Source organism: Rhea pennata, chromosome 1 (assembly GCF_028389875.1).
Source record: "Rhea pennata isolate bPtePen1 chromosome 1, bPtePen1.pri, whole genome shotgun sequence".
In the NCBI taxonomy this organism is placed as follows: domain Eukaryota; kingdom Metazoa; phylum Chordata; class Aves; order Rheiformes; family Rheidae; genus Rhea; species Rhea pennata.
The window spans coordinates 45099066-45123450 of NC_084663.1; the positions used below are offsets into that span (position 1 = coordinate 45099066).

The 24385-nt window shown below is 39.5% G+C and overlaps 1 protein-coding gene across 1 annotated transcript in view; it reads left to right on the plus strand.

Annotated features, from left to right (window-relative positions):
* TMTC2 (transmembrane O-mannosyltransferase targeting cadherins 2) overlaps positions 1–24385 on the plus strand; it is a 251582-nt gene that overhangs the window by 86126 nt on the left and 141071 nt on the right. The window contains exon 2 of the mRNA XM_062584900.1: positions 15458–16028. Within this exon, the coding sequence (XP_062440884.1) occupies positions 15458–16028 (571 nt within the window). The remainder of the gene's footprint in view (positions 1–15457; positions 16029–24385) is intronic.

Here is a 24385-nt window from a genome sequence, read left to right on the forward strand (position 1 = left end):
CCACAAATAAGCATATATATTTCTGAGGTCATTGGAACCAATTTTATTGTTTTCATAGCTATTGGAAATAGGTCACCTGGCTTGATTTATGCATAAGATTGCAAAATATCAGCCCCCAGAAGTGACCTTTAATTTTAATCTTTCATCTCTTTTGTTGGCCTATAACATTAAAATTACAGTAACATTAAAATAACAAGTAAGTAAAATTACAGTAACATTGAAATTACTGGTATATCTAGAAATACCACTTTATCTTTCTCAATAGTTGATGGATAAGCCATCACTACAGGTTTGGGATTTCAAGTCAGGTGTCTTCGCGTTACCACTATTCTAATTCCCAGTTAGGCTCAGTTCGGTTTCCAAGTAGGGTACTTCAACTTCCAGAAAGTTGGAAAACGTCATGAGTTTCTCGGGCTTCCTGTTGGCTCCCAGGACCTGCTGTGAACATATATCTGGAACTGCCTCTGCTACCTCTCTGTTTTCTACAACCTTTTATCCTGCAAGGTAAAATTTAGAAGCAGCTAGAGGGGATGATGAATTTGATTTGAATGAGAAAGGTATGGTCTGATACATACACAAGGTCTGGGTAAACTTTTCTAGAATAGTTGGATAACAATATATTGGTATCTTAGTATCTCTTTGGAATTCATCAAATCAACACGGCAGTCTGTACTGAAAGCTTAAAAGCAGTGTAGCCTCACTGCTGCATGGTTTGAGGGCAGAGCTGTGTAGGTTAGTCCCAAGGGCAACTTCCTCTTGGCCTTGGATGGTAGTATTTAGGACTGAGTGTCATAACTCACCTCTCAATATCTTTCTGTGTAGCGCAATATATTAGGACTCTAGGAAATTTATGTTACATATACACATCATTGTATTATTGCAAACAACTAATTTCCTGTGGAGAGAAATAAATTTTGAATTCCCAATAACTTTGTAGCAAGATCAATATGGAGCTCCTGAAAGAGAAGCATGTCTGGTAGAGCAAAAACTGCTCATTCCTTATGTTACTCTAGATTGATTTTATTATGCAGAAATAAATACATCCTGCTGTTTTATATGCTCTGGCAAGCTATAATGTTCTTCATTAAACTTTCAGTGGCTTGTAATGCTATGGGAGACAGCAAAGAGGCAGTGTGAACCCTTAAGAGGCAACCTTCCTAGCTTTGTAGGTAGTAGGTATGAATTGTAGTTTATGTAGAGATTCAAGGGAGGCTTTTGTTCTTTTTCAAAAGTAAGGAGTTGCAATTCTCTTTCTTGAATGTTATATAGCAAATTCATGTAGATCTCTAGAGGAAAACAGACTCTGTTCAGTTATATGCTCCTTTCAAGTTAGTCTGCGAAGCAGGTTTTTATGGCTATAGTGGGTTTTGTTTTGTTTGCTTATTTTTGGTTTTGTTTTTATTGTGAGTCTAGGTTGCCAGCAATATTTATCTGGTCCATTCTTGAAGAGTGTATATGTCTGTATATATCTATCAATCTATATATATGTATTTATAAAATAACTAGACACAGTACCATTGTTATATGTATTTTTTCTTATTACTCTGGTGTTTGTGGATGCAACTCAAATATCAGGGTGTCTATCTCTTTCTCTCCAAGATGAATTTTTGTAATTCTTCCTTTCTTATATGAGAAGCTCAAGTATTTGAAGAGCGTACAGTAGCCTTGTCAACCGGTGCAATAATACAGAACTTACAGCTCTTCCTGGAGTCTGAAAGTGCTGACTCAGCCACTACAGGCAATCTCTTCTCTGTTTCCTTTAGATAACTGCCATTCTACCGTCTTACATGTGTTTCTCTTAATATTTTTTTTTTGAGTTTGAGATCTCTTTGTATTTGAGTTTCAGCCAGTCCTGTTTGAATACAGAAAGCAATGTTATCACCTTGTCATGGTACTGTCCATTAACAGTTCCAAAATTTTGAGACATGACTTATAACTTCTGTGTTAATAAAATACATGAATTGTGTTTCCCACAAACCATTTCAGTGTTTGCAGTAGACTATTAAAAGAGGCAAACTGTTCTTTCCTTTTTTTTAAGCTTTCAGTAATTTCATAAAGCTTTGGGTTCTCCTCTATAAACTTTCTTCTATAGGTCTCTTTAGACAGAACTTATTGCTGTCGTTGTCAGAGGGCCAGAGTTATGAAGTACCATAACCTTTTCTGGCACTCTGGTTCTTCAGCTACCACAAAAAATGCAATCCTCTGGTGTGCTGCTGTTGTCAAGGATGGTTGGACTTCAGTGTTGCACTGGGAAGCTAAACCCAGCAGTTAGCTATTGGCTCAATCTTTCAGTAGATCTTCAGAAAGACTTTTCTTTTTCTTGCATAGTACTTCTGAGGAAAGCTAAACCTGGTCGGGTGAAGGGGAAGGTTATTTTATAGTTCAGTTTCTGCTGAGGGGGGAGAAAAAAAGATAGGAGGTGAAAGAGATGATGGCATTTTGATTTCTTAATAGCATCATCCAACTGATTGTTTTAGGGCAGTATTTAAAATGGGCTTGCATGGTATGGATAGTAAATGAAAGGGAGCATTGTCACTTCTGTAGCTTTTGACATGAAAAGAAGATAGGACTGATGTGAAAGTGGCAGTAGAGGAAGTTTTTAAGCTGTGTGTTAATATGTATTATGGATTGTTATCAAATTTGCCTGTTGGCTGAACTTTATTTTGGATTGATTTTGTATTTGTACTTCTTGCTCTGATTGACTGTGGTTTCCATGCCTGTTGCAGGAAAAGATGAAAATGCAGAACCTCCAATTTCTAATAAACGAAGGTAATTGAAACTGCATACAATAAACGCACTTCAGACTATCTGGTCTGAATGTGCCATTGCTATTGCGTCACTAGTTGAAATTATATGTATTAACCAGTTGACTAGCATGGAATTGTAGAGACTTGGAAATGTGGCACTGTTCCAATTCAACACTATGTGTTTTTTTTATTATTATTATTTTATTTTATTTTCGTAGTTCAGCTTAACTTTACATAGCTGCAATGTTATAGTCACACAATCACAGAATAGTTGAGGTTGAAAGGCACCTCTGCAGATCCATCTAGTCCAATCCCTCTGCTCAAGCACAGTCACCTAAAACATTTTAGACAGGATCATGTCCAAGCAGGTTTTGAATATCTCCAGAGAAGGAGACTCCACAACCTCTCTGGGCAACCTGTTCCAGTGCTCTGTCACCCTCACAGTAAAAAAGTTTTTTCTGATGTTCAGACAGAACTTCCTGTGTTTCAGTTTGTGCGTGTTGCCTCCTGTCCTGTTGCTGGGCAGCAGTGAAAGGAGTCCGGCTCCATCCTCTTGACACCGTCCCTTCAGATATTTAAATGCATTGATAAAATCCTTTCTCAGTCTTCTATTCTGAGGCTAAACAGGCCAAGCTCTCTCAGCCTTTCCTCATATGAGAGATGTTCCAGATCATCTTCATATCCCTTTACTGGACTCTTTTCAGTAGCTCCATGTCTCTCTCATACTGGGGAGCCCGGAACTGGCCACAGTACTCCAGATGTGGAGGGGCTCAACTCTCCAGGGCTGAGTAGAGGGGCAGGATCACCTCCCTCGACCTGCTGGCAACACTCTTCCTAATGCACCCAAGGAGACCATTGGCTTTCTTGGCCACAGGGGCACATTGCTGGCTCATGGTCAACTTGTCATCCACCAGCACTCCCAGGTCCTTCTCTGCAGAGCTGCTCTCCAGAAGGTCAGACCCCTAGCTTGTACTGGTGCCTAGGCTTATTCTTCCCTAGGTGCAGGACTCTGCACTTGCCCTTGTTGAACCTCATGAGGTTCCTCTCTGCCCAGCTCTCCAGCCTGTCCAGGTCTCTCTGAATGGCAGCACAGCCCTCAGGTGTGTCAGCCACTCCTCCCAGCTTGGTATCATCAGCAAACTTGCTGAGGAGGCACTCTGTCCCCTCATCCAGGTCATTGATGAAAAGTTGAACAGGATGGGACCAGTACTGAGCCCTGGGGGATGCCATTGGCCACAGGCCTCCAGCTAGATTCAGTGCCGTGATGACAACCCTCTGAGCTCTGCCACTGAGCCAGGCAGGAAGGCTGATCTGGTACATGATTCTGGTTATGGTTATTTCAGTTTACCTGCGTTTCTCTCTGAGATCCTACTTACTCCAGCCTCCTAATAGCTGCTATAAAAGGTAAAAGGATTTTTTTGTTGTTTTGTTCTTATACTTGGAAATTTAAAGTCTACTGAAAGGCTGAAAGCTTATGGCAATTGCAGTTGATTATAAAATCCTACTGGTTTCAGTGACATAAATTGGAGGTTATTCCAATGTTAATGTGGATTAACGCTAATGTTGCAGAAATCAGACTCTGATCCTGTGTGTTCTGATAACATAATTCAACTAATTTGTCATTTCCTGACTTTTTAGTTCTATCTTTGACAGCACCCAGTAAAGTCTGTTGGAGTATGCTTGGTTTAGACTTAAATGTAATGGTGACTATAAAGCCCATAATTTCTTTTACAGAATAATTGTGATTAGTGCTTTTGATGTCATTTCCAAGCTGTTGCTTGCTGCTGGGGTGTTATTAACCAAGGAACCAAGAGAGAAAAAAAAAGTTTGTTTAAACATTTACTGTAGTTTTCCATTTGTAGTGTTCTCTCACAATTACTGTGGCTTGCTACATGTTTACTCTAATGGGTCTCTGTATCTGAATAAGGTATTGAGGCATAAAGATGAAACAAATCAGTAAAACCCATTTTACCCCTTTTCAGTGGGATCAATACCCGCCAAATGGGTGGGTGCCAGCTTGCCCTATTAAACTGTATTTGTGAAGGGCATCCCACAGGGCTCCTGTTGAGAAGTTGCAGAGCTGGAAAGAACATAGTTCATTCATCCAAGACTATGTTAAACAGTCACGCTATTCACTAGAAGTCATTACACATCTTCGTGGGATCAAATATTGTTTTTAAGTATCTGGCTGGTTTTACTTTTTGGTAGAACTTAGGCTTCATGAGAATTGATTTTGACAGAGCTCTGTAGCAAGTCCTGCTCTTTCTGCTAAAAAGAGAGCTTCCAGGAACTTTTCTGACACATCTGGAGGAAGGCCTGAGGATAAAGTTCAGCTCCAGTCAGTCAGAAATCCTTTCTAGCCAGATTTTGGCCCCTATTTATGCTGTAGGAGTTTTGCTTATTAGGCATATTATTTTGAGAGGGAAAAATGGTGCACTATTTTTCGGCGCGGAATCATCTGAAAAAAAGATGCTTCAGATATTTGGGTAGTGTATCACTGGTGACTAAGCTGTCTCACAGAGAAATGTAAACCTCAGGTTTTATCTTAAAACATATATTATTAGCATTTCTTGCTATTTATTCCATCAAGTTAAACTTACTTTGTTTTGTGTGTTTCTCTCTCCCTTTTTTTTTTTTTTTTCCCCTTTTCCCTTTTTTTCCCTTGCTTGGACCATTCCACTGAAATAAGAGTATGTCATCTTTGGTTTATGTGCATTCTTGGACTTTGGAGCTGACTCAACATAAATCAGTTTTTTAATCCTCAGAGAGGATTCCCTTGCCCTGCATTATCTTGCAGTAAACAGTGCTACGAATGCAATTGCCTATGACTCTGAATAGAAGTTAGTAAACTGAATTATAAAGATGGCGATGATTTTTAAAGACTAGTGGCATGTGCTTCGTTCATTAGACTGGATGAATTTTAAGAAGGAATTTTTTTAAACATTGTGTCTTTTACTTCCACTTTTATATATATTTGGAAGATTCTAGTGCTTTAAGTTTAATATATTTATGTGGGCAGTCTTTAATGTACATAACTGGGCAACTTTTGAGAGCAGTTAAACTGAAAATGGACAATGTTGCAAGGAAAAGGTACCTGAGAGTTCTAGTTTCTTCCCCTACAAAATTATTTTTTAAGCTTGTAATATATCCTTTGGTACCTTGACAAAAGGTTATAAGTGGAGGGCCTGCTTAACCTAAATGGAAAATACTTTTTCTGTGCATTAATAAAAGTGTGGTATAGAAACCTAGTAGTATGATAGTCTTTGGATAGGAAAAGGAATGAGGAGAGGAGAAACCAAAATGGGTTTTTGTACTTACTTTTCTGCACAAAATTATTTTTGCAATTTTGCGCATATATAGAGAACCAATTCAGCCTATGAAACTTGAACTTAACACTAAGGCTGATTTCCAGTTTGTTAGGACAATGCAAGTATTTGTTGTTTTAAGTTTTAAGTAGGATGAGAAGACTTGCCATTTCATTACACTGTTATATCTTTTGCTATTTTGTTTTTTCCCCATGCTTTGTTCTCTGTTGATGGTTGTAGAGGTTCAGTCCCCCTCCCTGCCCCCCCAGTAGGGGCTGAGGAGCAGGAGGAGCGAGAAGGTGACTACTCAGCGGTGGTCCTGAGGCACGTTGTCAGCCTGCATCTCAGAGGAGGGCAACTGGGATGTACGTCGCAATGCTGGTTTTATGTGTTGGTCTCAAGTTGGGGCTGAAGGCGAGGAGGAAGAGACCTTCTGGGAGAAGAGAACTTTGGATGGGCACAAATTCCACAGCTGATGATTTCTGACATCGAGGGGCCTGGGTTTGGCAGCTCTGTTAATAAGAGAATGAAAGCTAGCTTGGGTTTGATCACTGTTTGAGTTGATCATTGCTCTGGAAAATACTAATGCGACCAATGATAACTAGATTTTTTTTTTTTTTTTTAACATAAAGACAAATTCTAAAGCTGGTGTAAGTTTTAAAGTCATCTCCATGCATGTGCCAAGTTGTTTCCACTAAGTAGATTTAAAATAACACCTTTCAGTTAAACCAGTGAAATTTTGAGTGTAGGCCAAGGCTTGGTGTATGAAGGTTTTTTGGGTGCATAAATAAAAGGCTAGAGGAAAGGAACTTATACAAAGTAACATGCCACTGTTCTTTTTCTCTCCAAAAAAAGGATAAAAAGGAGAGTGTCTACGTGTTTGTTGTGGTTCGGAAGTATCCTTTTTAGTGTTCACTAACTAAAAATAAAAATCAGAGTGCTACCTAAAAACCCTTTCAGGCTTTAAATTTAGAGTGCATCTATTTCAGAAACAGAAGTATGTGTTTAGGCATAATTCCATACAATCTCAGTGAACTTTTTTGAAACTGTTGGATCAAAAAATTGAAAAAAATGATTTGATTGAAAAAAATATATATATAAAAAATTAGTTCCTGATTTTTCTTTCTCAAGATAGCTTGCCATGTACTGGAAAGAACAGAAAAGCAGATGATTATGAGACTGATGTATGACTGATAAAGCTCTAATCTATCGTGGTACAGGATGTATGCCTTGTTTCTCTTACAGTGTGCAATGTGTGTAAAACGTGCATGTTCTGGAAAGACTTTATGAATATTCAGTTGGTAGCTTGTCAAAGGAGAGTAGTTTCATGTCCATCCTATTAATATAGTTCCATCCTATTAATCTAGTTGAGAGACATTATTTCTACTTTGACTACTGCATTCTCAGGTCTTAAAATATCTATTCTTTTCTTTAGAGATAATTGTACAGTTGTGTGTTGCTATATGGTGAAATGGTAAAAATTATTGATGTTTTGTGTTTTCAAAGGAAAGTGGGGGAAGAGAAGAAGTATAATGCCATGTTCTGTGGTGGAACAGTAAATCTAATAAGGCCTGCTGAGCCCACTTTTATCATCTAAAATAGATTTGTAAAGGGCAGCAGAGGTTCTAGCTATGAATTCTGAAGTTGGTTTCAGAAGTTGGTATTACATTTGTGTATAAATAAATAAATAAATTATGAGTCATTGCCAAACTATAGCCTGGCCTGAAGAATATAAGAACAACTGCAATGTGTATCAGGTAAATACCAAATATGCTGAAGTCTCAGATGAACAGAATTACGTGTGGTATGCTGAAGTAGGGAGAACAGCTAGCTTATGAACCAGTGTCAGAGAAGCACAAAAGATTTTCTGATTTAGGACATTTTTTTTCCCCCCTCCATAAAGGTGTCTCATAGATCTACTGTCTGTAGTGTGGTAAAGAAACTCAGGGGAAAGACAGAAAGGCAGGAGCTGTTCTTCTCCCTTTATTTTTGCCTGCTTTCTCCTGAGATAAAACTGGCAGTATCCAATTGTTCAGCGTCAGAAGATATTGAGTATTTCTCTGACTCCCTTTCAGCATTTCTTTTTAACCTATCCAAAGAATCGAGTAGTGCTGTGCCAGGCAGTTAGTCCTAATTAGGGTTTCACATTTCTCATAGTCCCTTTTTCAGTGCATGTTAGGCTGCAGATTGAACGGAGAGGGGATGAGGCACAACAGTGGTTAACATTAAGGCAAGAATCTCTCTGCATGTGAGGGCATATTTAGAAATGAAAAGGCTTGTAGTATGGAGGAAGAGAGAGAAAGGTTGCAGCCTTTACAGTTAGGTCTTGAAATATTTTTATTCTGGAAGAAAAAGACTTTGCAGGTCAGCTCAACCTTCTTGCAATCAAAATGTTTTGGACCTTCAGTTCCTTCGTTTTCGAAGCTCTTTTAGTCAGTAAGAGAATCTGTGTGTGCAGCGTCCTTCAGTGTGGTTAAGGTGGTGCCCAGCAGTAGTCCCACCACTACGCCGGGGTGCTCTTCTTCCTTCCAAATAGCATGCTGAATCCGGAGTCCCCAAGCTTCTGAAGCCTAGAAACCTGCAGTTAATGGGCTACTGAATCCTAACCTAGTGGTAGAAATCTTCGAACCACAACTGATAGAATCGTGCATGGAAGTCATTTTTACTAGTTTACCTCATTGGGTGTCTTCCCCCCCCCCCCCCCCCCCGGCATTCTGCAAAATTACATTGCTTATTGTAAAAGGTGAATTCCTTCCAAAGACATTCCAGAACTTGGAAAATCTAGAAAATCTGTATCTCTTTATACTGTGATATGAGACTATAACCTTTCCCTGTGGTTGGTTTTGTTGTTTTCTGTTTTGCTTCGTTTCTCTGTGTCTTTGGGTTTGTCAGCAGTTGCAAGCAGGTGAGGGCATAGTATCGTCCTCTCACCCACGTGAATTTTCATGCTTCCGAGATTAAATTCAGGAAAGTATCACCCAACCTGTGGTGTTTTATGAGGACAGTTGCTTACGGTCCCATTACTTGCAGTTTTGTTTGTCCTGTCACTAAATGTAAGGTGACTATGGAATTATTGTTACTGGTCCAAAATCTACAGATTAATATTACTATTCATGTATATCTTATCCTAAGGCCCTATGCAAACTGCATATCCAATTAATAACTTTGACTAGTTATTATATGAGACAAAAATAATGACAAAAATATACTGATACTCTCTTCCATTTATGAGCTTTGAGCTTGTTGTATTCAAATCTTTCTCTATAGTCAGAAAAGGAGTAAGCTATGGGCAGAAGTTTACTAGGCGCTAGTTTTCTCCCAATTTTATTTCTCTTTTGTGATACTAGGTTTTTCTTTAATTGGTTTAAAATATGACTTGAATAGAAGTGTTTTTCTTCAAGCTGTTTGAAGTGTATAGTCCTATTCTCAGAGCCTAGCCAGCAACTCAGGTTCCTATACATCAAGAGACTTAGACTTTGTATTTCCCAGCTGAAATCAGCTGAGTTGTTGGCTGTTCCATAGAGATTCACCTAAGAAAATTTTTTCTTAAGAAAAGCTGAAAGCTGCAACTTGAAACCAATAGGTTGCACAGTGATTGGTCTCCTGCAGATGTCCCTAGGTGATATGCAATATAGATGTATTTTTTTGAAGCGGCATAGATATAATTTTACAGCTTGCTGGATCTGTAGATGAAATCCACTTTCAGACCTGTTGAGAAGGAATGAACTTTAATACATAACGTGTAAAATATAATTGCTGCCAGAAATCTACAGCAATGATAAATACTTCCCTTGAGTTTATAATTAAACTTCTAAATGAATGAGCTTTCACGTATTGATGCTGATTAGTTAAGACATTTTTATGTTCTGGGTAGTTTTGCTGATCTTTTTTTTTCTTCCTCCTCTCTCTTTCAATACAGACTATATCTGTATTGTAGTCTAGAAGCAAGTATAACAAATGTTGCAAGCATGACAAACTCTGTTCTATCATTTGTTTGCTTTCTGACTATATCCCTGCCAAACAACCTGTAAGTATTTTGGAGGTGTACGCTCAGGAGTAGGCTCAGCTGCTGAGTGTATTCTGGGGGATGTGAAGCTGTCTGTGCTCGGAAAAGTAGGCTTTGGTAGTGTTTTCAATCTTGTCTATACAGGTAACGTATAATCTCGTAAACATCCTTGGGAAGGTCCATTAAGATGAACTGTAGGAATTCTCTAGGGTGCTTTTCTATTATTATTTACGGAAAAGGTGTAAATGATAAATGATCTTGAGGAAAAACAAAGAAGAATGTCCAAATAGAGACTTACCAGTCCATCATTGCCTATCTACTTTATGAGAGACAGGGTTGGGCGATAGCTTCCTGTGTGCACATTTGGGAGTTCTCCTTTTGCTTAAAAATATGCTTTCTGCTTCAGACGCTGATGTTCATTTTCAGCATATGGGGATCATTAGCAATATTCAAGCTGGACATATGGCTTAATGCGTTAAATCACTTTAGAATGTTGCATCTGTTTTCTTACCCTGGTGTTAACACCTGGATCAGTTTAGCACTCGTGCAGAAGTTTAGGACACATATAGCTGTTAATTTTAAAAACATCTGTTTTTTTGTATATATGCCTGTGTATGTGCATGTGTGAACTGCTGGATCTGCTGCATTATTTGAGTTTGATGAAAAAGTCCTACTTGTGCTCAAGGTGTGCACTGACCTAGGCAAATAAGAATTTTATAGTAGGAGACAAAAGGATTCTTTTAGTAGACAAGCAAGTGTTTTCCCATTACAGCTCTTGCCTTTCTTCAGACTTCCATTTTTTAAAGTATTGATAGCTGACTGTGATTCTTTTTTTCTCGTCTCAAACCAATCCATTTGTGGTACACTAAATAAGACATCTCACTCTCCCGGGATGTGTGAAATGGGCAGGCATTAAAAATTGAAGGAAGCAAGTTCCCTGACTGAGTCTGCAAACCTTATCTGAGGCTGCTTGAAAGTAAAAATGCCAATTGTGTTGGAGCTTTGAAAAATGACTTTCCCTTGTGACCTGCTGCCTCTTAGTGAGAGCAGAGTTTACAGTTCTTTTTAAGAGTGATGAGTGCACTTGGAGAGTTTCTCTTGTTATGCCCATTAGCAAGATTGGACTAATCTTCAGGATGTAACCTGAAGGTAAACTGTGAGTGAAAGAGGAGGAGAAGACAGGGCTAATAAGGCATTTTGTAGTTTCCTTTATTCCAGAGTCTTTCTTGAAGCCAGCAATTAATATTATTTTCTATCTGTGGAGAACCCAGATTGCTACGAGTGCAGTAGGCATTATAAAGAACATGTCAGCACCTTCCAGGGTGTTAAGAGCTGCTTTTAAAACTGCCATTGGATCAGCTACTAAGCATCACCACTGTAGCAGAATTAACTGCTTGATAATTTAGTAATTAAAGAAAAATGCTTTTATTAGTACCTCTACGAGTCCCCTTGGGGAATAAATTAATACACCTGATGCTAATCAGGAATACATAATTTTTAGGATGGGAGTCAGCACAGATACCTTGATTTGTCTTGGGAGCTTAGTCCAGCACTGAGGACCTTTAGATGTTACAGTTTTCCTTACTCCCCAGCAACTTTGAAGTAGCAACTCCTAGAAGCTGTTTTTGACCCATACAGCAATTCTTTTCTGCCATGAGGATTGGGGTTTTTTGAGGTTGTTTTTTGTTGCTTTCCTCACTAGCTTTTCTTTCTGTGCCCCTGAATGTGCTAGCACAGACATGGTCTCGAGCTGCTGCTCCCGCTTGCGAGGCAGGGTAGGAAAGCTGCTTGTCTAAGGGCAAATCGTCCCGAGCGGCAGCTTGGCCACCCTACCTGCCGCCAGCACGCTGGGTGGCTTCAGAGTGGTGCCTCGTCCCCAGGACGTGGCCGGGCTCCCTGGCAGGCGTGCTTGCCGAGCAGCACCTCGTTACACGGAGCTGAAATCCAGAGGTGTCCTCTCACGTGGCTGTGCTGGTCAGAGTTGCAGTTGGGAATCAGGTCATCCGATCGCATGGTGCATTTTCATGGGTTTGATTCCTGTATTTTGACACCTGCTTAACCTAGAAGTGTTAAGATGCTAGCTGGGACCCAGAGTCTGCAATGTCTGTGCTCTTTTTCCGTGAAGCACAGGACAGAAGGTTACCAACAATTCAGTAGTCTTTGGTTTTATACTTTTATTAAATACAAAGTTTGTATTTCTCTCCCTTTCGCTGAGACAAACATCTCATTGCTTGATCTCCTGATCGATGCTGTTAGATAGCCAAGTTGGGGCTGCAAATTGGCACCAAGCAGCTGGGTATTTGCGGGCTGGACTCAGCCCACAGACCTCTTCTGCCACGCTCACGCTGCTGATGTCCATGGCAATGTCTTCGGACAGCATTGCTGAAACCTTTCCACTGTTAACTTTGAGAGCAAAATGACATAGATCTGCCTGGCTCTGATATTGCAGGTCCTCGTATGAGAAACTGTATTTCTGCGTCCTTTTGTGCAGTGAAATCTAATGTTGGCCAAGTCTGGTTTTTATTAAATTTTCTAATGCAAAACAGAGTAGTAGCTGAACGTTAACAAGCAGCCTATGTGAGACGTTCTTTGCTGCAGGACTTCTAGCTGTGTGTGTCTTGTGTTTTTTTCTAATATCCCAAAACACTAATGAGACTTTTTTTTCCCTTAATTTTCAAACATTTAGCAAAAAAAAGGAATACTGAAAGAAGTTAAACTCTATTTCAAGTCTTTATTCAAAGAGACTACAACATTTGATATGACTGGACCATTTTTGTATTTTTCATGCTGACTGGCTGGCATTAGAATATGTTATCTTTACATGAACGAGAAACTGCTTAAATTTCAAAAGTGTCAGCTGAATTCTGTACCTAAAACATTGAGTAATCAATACTGTATCTTCAAGGCTTGCACTTCAATTTTTCTCCATGTGAATGGGACTAAACAGCAAAGGATCAAGGCTACCTGTAGTTCATTGCTAAGGCTGTAAATAAGATTTGACTGCATTCATGCCTTCAGAATGTACAAGAGGCTTCTTTACGATTTTGGGGAAAGCAGTTCACTTTTGGCAGGGAAGAGACCAAGTGAGAGAATACGTGCTGCGTGAAAATGATTCGTGTGATCGCCGTTCGCTTGTAACGGAGGGAGATGGTTGGTCTCTTCTCTTAAGAAGTGTAGCAGTGTAGTGTGGAGTTGTTTTATACATGTATACGATAGCTATAGTTTTTTTTTTTTTTTTTTTTTCCGAAGCTTGCACGGCTTCGAGTACTAGAAATGGCTATGCTTGCAAAAGATATAATAAAACCTACAATTTCCTGGGGAAAACATGTGTACTGTCTAGTCTCAGTAGCAAAACATTCTGCCTTAGGGGAGGGCAGTTGCAGTGGCAGTATTATTGCCACTTACTTCTTTAGTACTTCTGCCCAAAGGAAGGAAAGAAAAAAAAAAGACTTTTGCAATTCAAGGTTTCAACTCTAAATTACAACATCTAGTAGCCGTTCTTAGCTACGCTCACCGTTTGCACTTTGTGGTCTTCACGATTTGTGTTTTTCCCAGAGAAAGGGCTGTTTCTAGCGTAACACCTGCTTTACTCTTCCTGAATTCCTAATTTTCTTATAGTGGTTCTTAGAGTGATGTTACAAACTGGAATCACAAACAGTGGACTTAAATGTCAGGAAAGGACTGCATTGCAGGACGAGATAAATAATATGAGAACAAAAATCTTGTTTTCTTCCAGTGTTCTTTTTGTGGCTGTACTAAAACGAGAAAAATGTGTGGGGCTGGGAAAACAAACATAAGCAACCCGATCCACGGCATAAGCAGAACTCAAAATGAAAATTTTCAAATATTCTAGAAGGCATCATCAGATTTTTAAAAGATTTAAGCTGACCTGTCCGTAACCTCCCACAGGCACAAAGAGGAAAGGACGTGCCGAGAGGAAGCGTGTCTGCAAGCGTTGCAGCAACGTGCTTTGTACAATGGAAACGCTGAGCCATGTGGTATTTCGAGTATTTGCACGAAGATGCTGTGGCACAGCATGTCAGCGTCTGAGCGTTTTTCTTTAAAGAGCAAGACCATATTCCTGAAATTTATGACATAAAAATTTGAATTTAGGTACTATTTCCAAAGAATTTGTGTCTTTGGGGGCAAGAGTGGTCGAGGGACCTCGGAATATGAATTTGACCAGTGAGTTTCAAATGCTGGTTTGAGTTTCACACTGTTTTTCTTCTTTATCTGAATTTAAGAAGTGTTAGCTATGCAAATAACTTTTTAGGGGGAGAGAAAGAGAGGTATGAGAGTTAGATATAAATCTTCTCTGTTTTTACTTATTTCATATTTTTAAAAGTAGAGTCCTGAGGTTGTTTTACTCCTAAGAACCCTGGTGAAAAATAAATGCTAAACGAATAAAGTTCGGTAATTGTTACTCTTAAATATAAAGTTGACTGTGAGAACAAGTTGTTAATTAAATTCTGGTCATCTTTTTGAGCTATGCAGGTCTCTCATCTTCTCCCTCAGCATGAATTTTAAATGCAAATGATTGGATTTGTACAATAAGCCATTTCACAAACATTATAGTGGACAGCTTTTCCCTGTGCTGAATTAGACATGGAGATTGCTAACGGCTGGCACCCAGTCTTGCCAGGGTAGTTGGAAACAAACTGCCTGAAAACAGTGTGGCTTGTTTTTTTTCCCCCAATAAAGCTGGCACAGAATGGAATTCATAAGTCAATGCAACCTAACAATGTTTTTTTCTCAATTGTTAGAAATTCAAAGCGAAGGTGTCTCTTCATCGGTAAAATATTCTGCTGTCTGCCTCCAACAAGGTGTTAGTGGAGGATGTTGTCTGTCAAAATATGTATGAGAAAGCGGTGGGAACACCCCACGCAGCACCAGATTTGCATGCTCCTACTGACTTTCTGTATTTATTGTTCATCCATGTCAGCGAGACTCATTCCAACATCTAAATTAAAATTTCAGTATAAAAGGCCAGTTGGGGTTTTAGTTCTGAATTGCTGGAGGATCAGTTGTTTCAACAATAATGTTTGTCAGTTTTTCATATTTCTTTTACATTTTAATTATAACTCATCAAATCTTAACCGATTACTCATGGGTTAGACTCAGATGAATGTCACTGAAGGGTGTTTAAATTTAATGGAACCAGCGTAACATCTGTTTCTAATGTTTTAAAAGCCAATTTATATGGAAATTTGCTTTAGTAAAAAGTCAGTAATACAGACTCTTCTAATACCTCCTGTAAAAAAAAAAATCAAAACTTGAATTAAAGCAGTATCAAAACAATGCCATTCTTTCTTCTTTTAGCAATGTGATTGCATTTTGACAGCCTTTCATTTGTATCCTTTTTCTTTGGTTGAAATGAAGTTTTTGTTTGTCTTTCACAGTCGAGCTATCAAGACGAACCAGGATCTTCTGCCAGAGACCCCGTGGACCCATATATTCTACAATGACTTCTGGGGGACTCTTCTCACTCACAGCGGGAGCCACAAGTCGTACAGGCCACTTTGCACGCTCTCCTTTCGCATTAACCATGCCCTCGGGGGCATGGACCCGTGGGGCTACCACCTGGTGAACGTCCTGCTCCACGCTGCGGTCACGGGCCTCTTCACAAACTTCTCCAGGATCCTGTTCGGGGATGGATACTGGACCTTGGTTGCCGGCCTGTTGTTTGCATCTCATCCGATCCATACCGAGGCAGTAGCAGGGATTGTAGGGAGGGCGGACGTGGGAGCCTGCCTCTTTTTCCTGCTTTCCCTGATGTGCTACGTGAAGCATTGCTCCACGAGAAGTTCCTCAGCAAGTACTTGGGGCTGGATCTTGGGGACGGGACTGTGCGCTGGCTGCAGCATGCTGTGGAAGGAGCAAGGAGTGACTGTGCTGGCAGTTTCGGCGGTGTATGACATCTTCGTATTTCATCGGCTGAAAATGCACCAGATCATTCCTGCTTTATGCAAGGTGAGTCTCCTTTTCTGTCCCGTACACTATTTGTATGGCACCAATCGCTGTTAAACAGGTGCTAAATGAGTTTTCAAGTGCACGATAATTCTTAGCAGTTTAGTCAACTCTGAAAAATAAGCACAGATGTCTAATACTAAAAGTATGTTTACAGCAGTTTAGTAAGGGGTTTTTACATTTTGTTTAAACAACGTGTTGTTACCCATTGCTATTGCTTTACGCTGGGGATGTATTTCTTTCAATTACTTTCTTGGCTTCCAGCAGCTCCCTCCTCGTTCTGTTCACCATCAAGCACTAGATATCTGCCTGCCTTTTGCAGCGAATTCATTCATGCTCTTACCCTCCTGTATCTTGCAAACTCAGCTTAGCGCAGTAGGCCATGCAAGCGCAGCAGCTACCATCTGCAGGCTCCCGGGGGCAAAGGTAGAGCTCTTACCGTTCCCGTCTCGTAAAGGTGCATGGGACCTGAATGAAGTCTTTGGCATATAGGTATTTTTTTTTTCCTTGCCCTAGTAGGAGCTGTGATGCAAATGTATTACTGCCTTGCCGAAAGAACTTCTTGCTTAGGAACAAGATAGTGAAATAAACAGACAAACAAAAAATTCCACCAGAATCATGGCCCTCCCCTACATGCAGACCTCATGAATTTTGGTAGGATCCAGAAACCCCAGGTGAAATCAAGACTTAACTACTTCAGTTGCTGTACAAATGAGTAAGCTGAGAATGTGTCATTTTATTTTCAGTGGAATGGTTTTCTGTCAGAAAACTGCTGACTTTAAAAAAAGGAAAATGCTTCATGGGGACATATCAATTTTGTCACATTTTTCAGTGAGACATTAACAAGAAAAGCAATAAAACAAAATACGTTTTTTCAACCCACTTCAATCACAGTGATTTTAAAATTTGCCTGTCCTGGAAATTTTGATTCTTCATTCTAATTCAAGTCAAAAAGAGATTTTGTATTTTGGTGATGTGTAAAGAAGAGATGATTTCTGCTTGCAGAGTGTAGAATACATAGCTGTAATATATAATGAAAATAGGAAAGTCAAAAAAGTAAGTACATCTCTGCTGGTTCCCTGGTAAACTGCTGTGACATGTTGATTTAGTTATCATGCCCTTTTCTGACAAAACTGAGCATATTAAAGGAAATATGCGCTTCATGCGTTATTTTTACACATATGTATTTGAGTGCATAAGACTTCTTTTGAATGCCAGAGGCCAAATGCAGTGAATATGTTAAATCGTGCACCTAATACTCAGCAGGAACAAACAGTAAACTAATTATGTGAAAAAGAAAACGTGCATATGTAACGAGGAGCAAGTTTTATTCTGAAAAATATAGGCTGAGATTTTACAAAGTGCCTTGAGGAATTTGATTCATAACTCAAATGTTACCCTATGCTAAAGAATGAATAAATGGTAAAACATTTCATTCATATTGTCCATGTTGAATTCTGAATTCTTTGTATATGACTTGATATGAAATCTAAATTAATGTTCCTCGTAGTCTTTCCTCATTGCAGTGTGCTTTTGAAGACCAAGATACAGTCCTGGAACTAGCAAGGTTGTTTTGTTTTTGTGGATTTCCTTTTTTCAGAGAACACTCACTCATCAAAAGGAAAACTTCTGCAGAAATTTCTGAAAGTTTTCATGGGGATTTTTTTTTTTTTATTTTTCCTTCAGGGTCAGGGTAAAATTGGTCCAGGAGAGACCTAAGTGACAAAAGATAAGATGCGGGTTTCAATATCCTAATTTTTTAGACATAGTGTCTCTCTTCCCAGGTCTTAGGACTCTAAATTAAATCTAAACACCTAGCATGGAGTTGTTTTCCCAAGACATGAGATCTAATGCAGGACAGAAAACTAGTGTCAATATCTCAATTTTTTTTTAATCTATAGTAACAGAAATAAGTCTGTATTTTGTAGATCAGAAAACTTTGAGGAGATTAGACACCAGCTGGAGAGCATCTTATAGGGAGGGACTTACAAATATTTTCTTGATATGCCATAAATGCATTTCCTAATTATCTGACCTGGTAGGGTGTGTTTTCCTTCACGTGCTAAGGCTGAGTGCTGCTAATCATGTATCACCTTGGTGCTAGGGAGGCTTCTCTTCAGTCACGTACAGGGCTGAGTAGCTGAGCTAGGTGTTTCATTTATAAAGCATCTTTAGTGAGGCTTATTTTTTGCTTTCTGAAGCTTGACAGAAATCATTCACAAATGTCTTAAGTTTTTATAAGAACATATTTTTCTGCAGGGCTTATGGTGTCAGGAATATCATCACTGACCTTGTACATTATGATAAGTATTTCTCTCTGACTACTTGTGCGTACTTTTGTCCTCCAGTGTTGTACGGGCTCTACCTGCAGTGTTGCCAATCTCTTTTCCCAAGCACTTTATGGGAAGTAAGAGTGAAATACAGCCCTTTTTAACAGTAATGGCCATGAGTGGAATAAGTAAATAGAGGCAAAATAACTTAAACAGGACCAAAGGTAGCATTTAAAAGCCTTCTGGAAAGCTTTACTCTTTATGATGAGAACAGTTTAAGGCGATAAAACATCATTGTGATTTACATCCTCTTCCCCCCCCCCCCCCCCCCCCCCCCCAAAAAAAAAAAAATACAAAAGTTACATCAAATACTACGCATAGAAGGATCAGGTTAGTGAGATTGTCTCTGACCTGTTCCCTCAAAAAACTGGCAATTATTTGGGGGGAATGCAATTTAGTTGACGTAGCTGGATACGTTGAGAATGGCCAGTGCACTTGGAGCTGAGATGCGGGTTTTGATTGTAGTGTTTCTGACCAGTTTTTCACAAGTCCTGGGCATGAAGGCAATTTAGATACTACTCTGTTAACTTGAAATTACTTTAGATTTACTTCCACATAATTTCAAGATGATTATACTCTAAGATTGATGTGTTTGTAGAGAGTGAAATCCTTCCTCTGCTGAAATAATTAGCAAGAACTAGGGCCAAGTTTTCTTCCTGAATGCTTTGATTTTATTTTTATTCTTTGTGTTTACATGTACAAAGAAAAGGGCAAATTTATTTAAATTTCATACATAAAAAAGGGAAAGAATAAAAATCCAGAGTATGCAGCTATCAGATTAATTCTTTATAACTTGTAGAAATAAAAAACAGACTTTAGAAAAAAAAGTTAGGAAAGCTTTCAGCTCCACATCTTTGGGGATTTTTGGGTGTTGCCTTTTGCTTGCCACTGCTTTGGCCTTAAATAAAATATATCCCTGGGAAAAACTGGAAAATCCCTGTAAAATTTCCTTAAGCAAACAGAAAAAATGGTTGCTGAAGAGTTGTATTTTTTTCTTTGATATTGTTGCTACATCTTTTGCTTGAAAAGACATCCCTGTGCTGCAAATTGCATGAGACCAAAGTAGTGCTATCTTTCTCAATCTACAAATGAGTTGCTTAGGTGTGTCAGCAGCTGGCTCAAGCATTTATGAATTGGAATATGGTTTAAAAATAAACAAATCAACAAAAATCTAATTTTAGGACTGTTGTGTAGGATCTCTGGATAGTTGGGAAGAATTGCATCAGTCTGCTGTTCTGGTATTTGTTTTGTTTTTTCCCACTGTAAACACAGAGTACAAAGATGACTGGAAGGGAGGGGAAAAAAAAGATACTGAAAAAGGCAGCCCAGAAAAAGTTACGGTCTTTTGTAGTTCATTTGAGGGGAAAATGTAGGATGGAGCCAAGGAAGAAAAGAAAGTAATTTTGAGATGGTTAGTTTAAATCCCTACTAAATAAATACACGGTAACAATACAAAATTGAATACAGAACAAACAGGACGGCACTTTGTCTCTGCAACAGAATGGTAGAAAGGGGCTACACCTTTCAATCTACCTAACCCTCAAATAGTCTTAATGGTGTAGCAACAGCCAAGTCTTCATTTGAGCTGTCGCAGCTCTTTGCAGCCTGTGTTGCCAACTGGACCAGAGCAGGTAAACAGAAAGAAAGTCCTCCTAAACCCTTAAAAATCAAGAAGTACCCCACATATTTTGTTTTAAGAGCTATTTTAAAATGGAATTGGTTCAGTTGCATCCCATTCTCATTGCTACCTTGCAAACAGCTGTACTGGCAAATACTTAGAAGAGAGCAAATTGAGGCAGAGGGGCAGAAGCAAAGAACTTGAAGTGAGGGTTTTGGGGAAGTGGGTAGGAAAGAATTTGGGCTGGCTTTTGGCCAGGCTATGGCTTTAGGCTCCTGTAAACCTTTTGACTTGGGGGACCTGAGACTGAATTAATTACATATGGGGAGCAGTAAAATACTGACCTTCTTCAGGCTGGTCAGTGAGGATGAGTGGTAAAAGCAACCTTCAAAGTGCTCCAGCAGATGACGGAGGGGGCACTGGGTTGCCATGCCTGGGTTTTTCCGTTCTTTTTCTTATCTTTGGGCCAAATGTGAAATAAATATGAAACAGTGAGTATGGCACAAGACGTGTAGCTGTTTGCTGGGCTCATGCCTGTTATTATGGTGAGTCCTGCTTTGTCACATCCAGCATGTGACAACATACTGTTGTGATTTTGGTAGAATAGCAGAGCTTCTAAACCAGGCAGCTGCAAAGCAGGGCCACCACAAGAGTGCATGAATATTACTCTTTATTTAGAAGCTATTCTTAATGCACTTTAAAAAAATACATGTATTATAGCTCTCTATTACACTATCCAGCTCTTTCCTCTGTCATCTACATATTGGTTATTCAGTAGAACTTGGCTGCTAATTTTTTTCCTTTTGCCAACTCTTGTTGTATCCCTGTCCGCCTCTGATGTTAACATGCTGGCTGGCAAAGATGTCAGTGTGAACCCAGTTTAATTTGGTTAGCTCCGTTATACCATCTGACTCGCTTGCTTTCTAAATGCACTCTGGTTAAGTATGTGTTCACTGTCTTTAAGTCAGCATATTTTAGTGGAAATGTATTTATTAGCCATAAGTGAGTTGTTTGAAATGAGAGCAATCAAAACAGAAACGTGCCTCTGTACTGGGGCAAAGCATTCCTTACGGAAGCAAGCTGAGCTTTTGTTTGAGTTCCAGCATTTTTAGACCTTAAGCCTTTTCCACCGTAAGCTGCATAGAAGGTATGCAGATTGAGTTGTCATGTATCGTATGTATCAAATGATCAAATGTCAGCAGCCAGGCCCGCACAAATTAAACCACCAGAAGTTCAGGGGAGGGAGGGGGGAACTTGAATATGAGAGAGAGCTGTGATGAAGTTCGTAATTATGGAAACAATGCAAATTCTTTTGTATTTGCAATCCCCAGCCTGAAAGCAGAGCCATTAATCAACTTTGCAGTATACGGTCTTCTGTCCAATTAGTAGTACAAAGCTAATACTGATCCTACTGTGTTGCCCTTTTTTCTTCTCTGGTGTTTTTTTTTTTTTCAGTTTTTGTTTCCTGGTTTGTAAGGGGAATGGAGCTGGACAATGTTAGCAGTTAGAACGATAGGGCAAATGCATTTTAAAATCTTTTTTTTTAATATAATGGTAATGATAAAATTTATGTTGCTCTGTTTCGTGTGTACAGACTGCCTCACAGAAATAACTAAAGCAGATGTATGCCCCGTTCATGTTCCGCTGCTGTAGTGTGGTAACATTTTGCCAGATCAACGTATTGTTAGTACAGGGGGTTTGTTATATTAAAGCAAGGAAACCTCTCTTTTCCCATCACTTATTTGATTAAAATCCCCCTGGGAGGTCTGTCTCACATATGGAATTAGTTAGTGGTATCTATAGCTTAACGTGAACCACAAATTGGATTGCAGGATGCATTATCTAACCTTCTGTGCTATTATAAGTGTTGGTTTTGTGAAAAGAAATTTTATTGGAGCGCTATATTTTATTTAAGGTAATGATGTAAACCTAGGGCCTCCATGGATGACATGGTCAACCACCAAACCAGGTTTTATAAAACGCTACTTTCATTTATTGCCTGGAGCAACAACCTCAGTTGTGGGTGATTTGTATGATTCCCATCCAAAAGGGGACTTTCTGTGCATTCGGTGAAGCTACTGATTTTTGAGAAAGCTCTAAACTTGAATTGTGCCGCTGTTTGCATTCTTTACTCATTGAAGTAGCTACTTCTAGAACTTCTGTGCTTTGGAAAGCAATTGCGAAATAGAAGGCTCTTTCTAATTTTTTAATCCGGCAGCGATGAACCGTGACAAAACCATGGAAGTTGCAGGAGGACAGTGCCGGTACATCCGCTGCTGGTGTTTCCGGACGAGCCGCGCCAGCGCGTTGCTCCTCGCCCCCCTGGAGAGCATCCTGCCCGCAGCAGGCCCTTCCTGGACAAAAGCAGCTTTTTGCAATTTGCTCCTTTCTTGATGGTTTCAAGCAGCTCCTACTGCTGTTTCCTGTAGTTCCCACAGCTCCTTGCTGCTTTCTCTTTTGATCTTAAAATAAGAGAAGCGAGACTGGCCTCTGCTATCTTCTGTGTCAGAGGTATCGATCTCCCGCAGCTCCCTGTGATGGCCGTGGAGCTGTGCTGATTTGGACGTCAATATGTATAAATAGCCATTGTTTCCTGGAAATATTCTCATGTGGTTGTTTAAACCTCTGAAACAGATCACATGCGACAGTAACACAGCATCCTGAGGCAAATTTTGCAAAAGTTGTGCTTCTCTGCTTTTTTTTTTTTTTTTTTTTTTTTTTTTTTTAATAAGGAACCTTAAGCTATCTTGCTGAAGTCACTGGCTTAAAATGGATTATATTTTAATAATGTCTTTTTCTGGGATTGCTTCTAAGATCTGCATTCCTTTCGTCTGCCTGCTTTAAGCTCTTACAATAATATTTTGGAGACTGTTTTTGAGAGAGGCTCTCTGGCAAGGAGAAAAAGGGAATGACTTCTTAAATAAGCTAATATATAAAACCAAAAAAAAAAAATCCCCAAAACAACAACAACAAAAAAACCCTTTTAATATATCCAGAGGCTGAGAAGAAATGAAGAATGTGCAATTTAACCAAGAGGTTAGTGTGCTGGAGGAAGGTTATCACACTCCTCAGTCTTACAACAGACTCATACTGGGTGCTAGCGTGCAGAAGGTGCTGTGTTCCTCCATTCTCCCCCTTGGCTTAAAAGGGATCTCTTTGGAGGCACAGAGTGCCAAAGCTTTCAGGCACTTCGCACAGTTGGTACTAGCACTTATTTTTCATTCTGAGCTTACGTGCCAATTACTAACACCAAGAACCGCGTGACTTTTTCCACAATGGTGTTCAACTACAGGGTATTGGTGGACTTACTACTCGCCAGTTTTTATAGCTGATGTCAATAATATTAATCCAATAATGTTGCTCTCCTGGCTTTCAAAATATTTAACAAATGAAGAAAAGCACCAAACTTATCATATAATTTGACAACTGTGTTTCTGAACTTTAACGGTATTTGCAGGTGTTCATCATACTGAATGCTATAGTTCCCAATAGGAAAAATAACCTTTGTATTTTGCTAACAGCTGGTAATTTTCTTATATAAAATATCTTCACTTAAAGAACAGTAAAATTTTCTTGCTTTTCTGGAGCAATGATCAATCTACAAAATGCTATATGAGAAGGGGACCTGGGTATTTGTGACCCTGAGGGACAGGAAATGCAGGCAGCTTTGGTGTGTCTTCAGTTTTCCATTTGTTCATGAGCTAGAGAAGCCCTTTCACCCTACTTTCATCTCTCTCTACTTCTCCCATAAGCCAATTCTCTTGGCATACGCCATAAAATGAGAAAAACAATATAAGCTGCCACTTATTTTTAGTACTGTAATGAGTTCAATATATCCTGGTGTAATTTCCTTCATGTAGATTTATTTCAGGAGCTGTACATTTCTTTTTAAACCTGTTTTGGAGTCTTGGATAAAATACATGTATTTTTGGTCTTTCATTCATCAAGGATGTATCCCTTGTTTGTTAAATGCCAAACAAAGTTCTGCCATTTTATACCTGTGTCTTGCATACAAATCATCGAACATGTGCATTACATTAGCCTCCTAACGCCGTGTGTAGGCACCTAAATATCCTGATTTGATGAAGCAGTGCGTGTTTGTCTTCTGATGGGCTTCAGTGAATGAGCTCATTGCACTGGGTAGGTGCTAGCTAATTAGCAAGCTGGGTAACTGCTAATAGAAGAGGAAAAACGTAAGTCAAAAAATCGGGATCAAATCCATAGTATGTGAGGGAGCAGGTGCTGCTTCAGGAAGGCTCATCAGAGAGTCCCAATTTCTGCCTTGGCTCCGCATAGCGTGTTACAGCACCCTGGGGAGAGAGGAGGCTGCCGGGAGCAGCTGAAAATCGGCCTCCTGAGGTTTGGGCTGCGGACCCCTCAGTGGAGGACGGAGGCGTTTGGAGGGTTTTGCC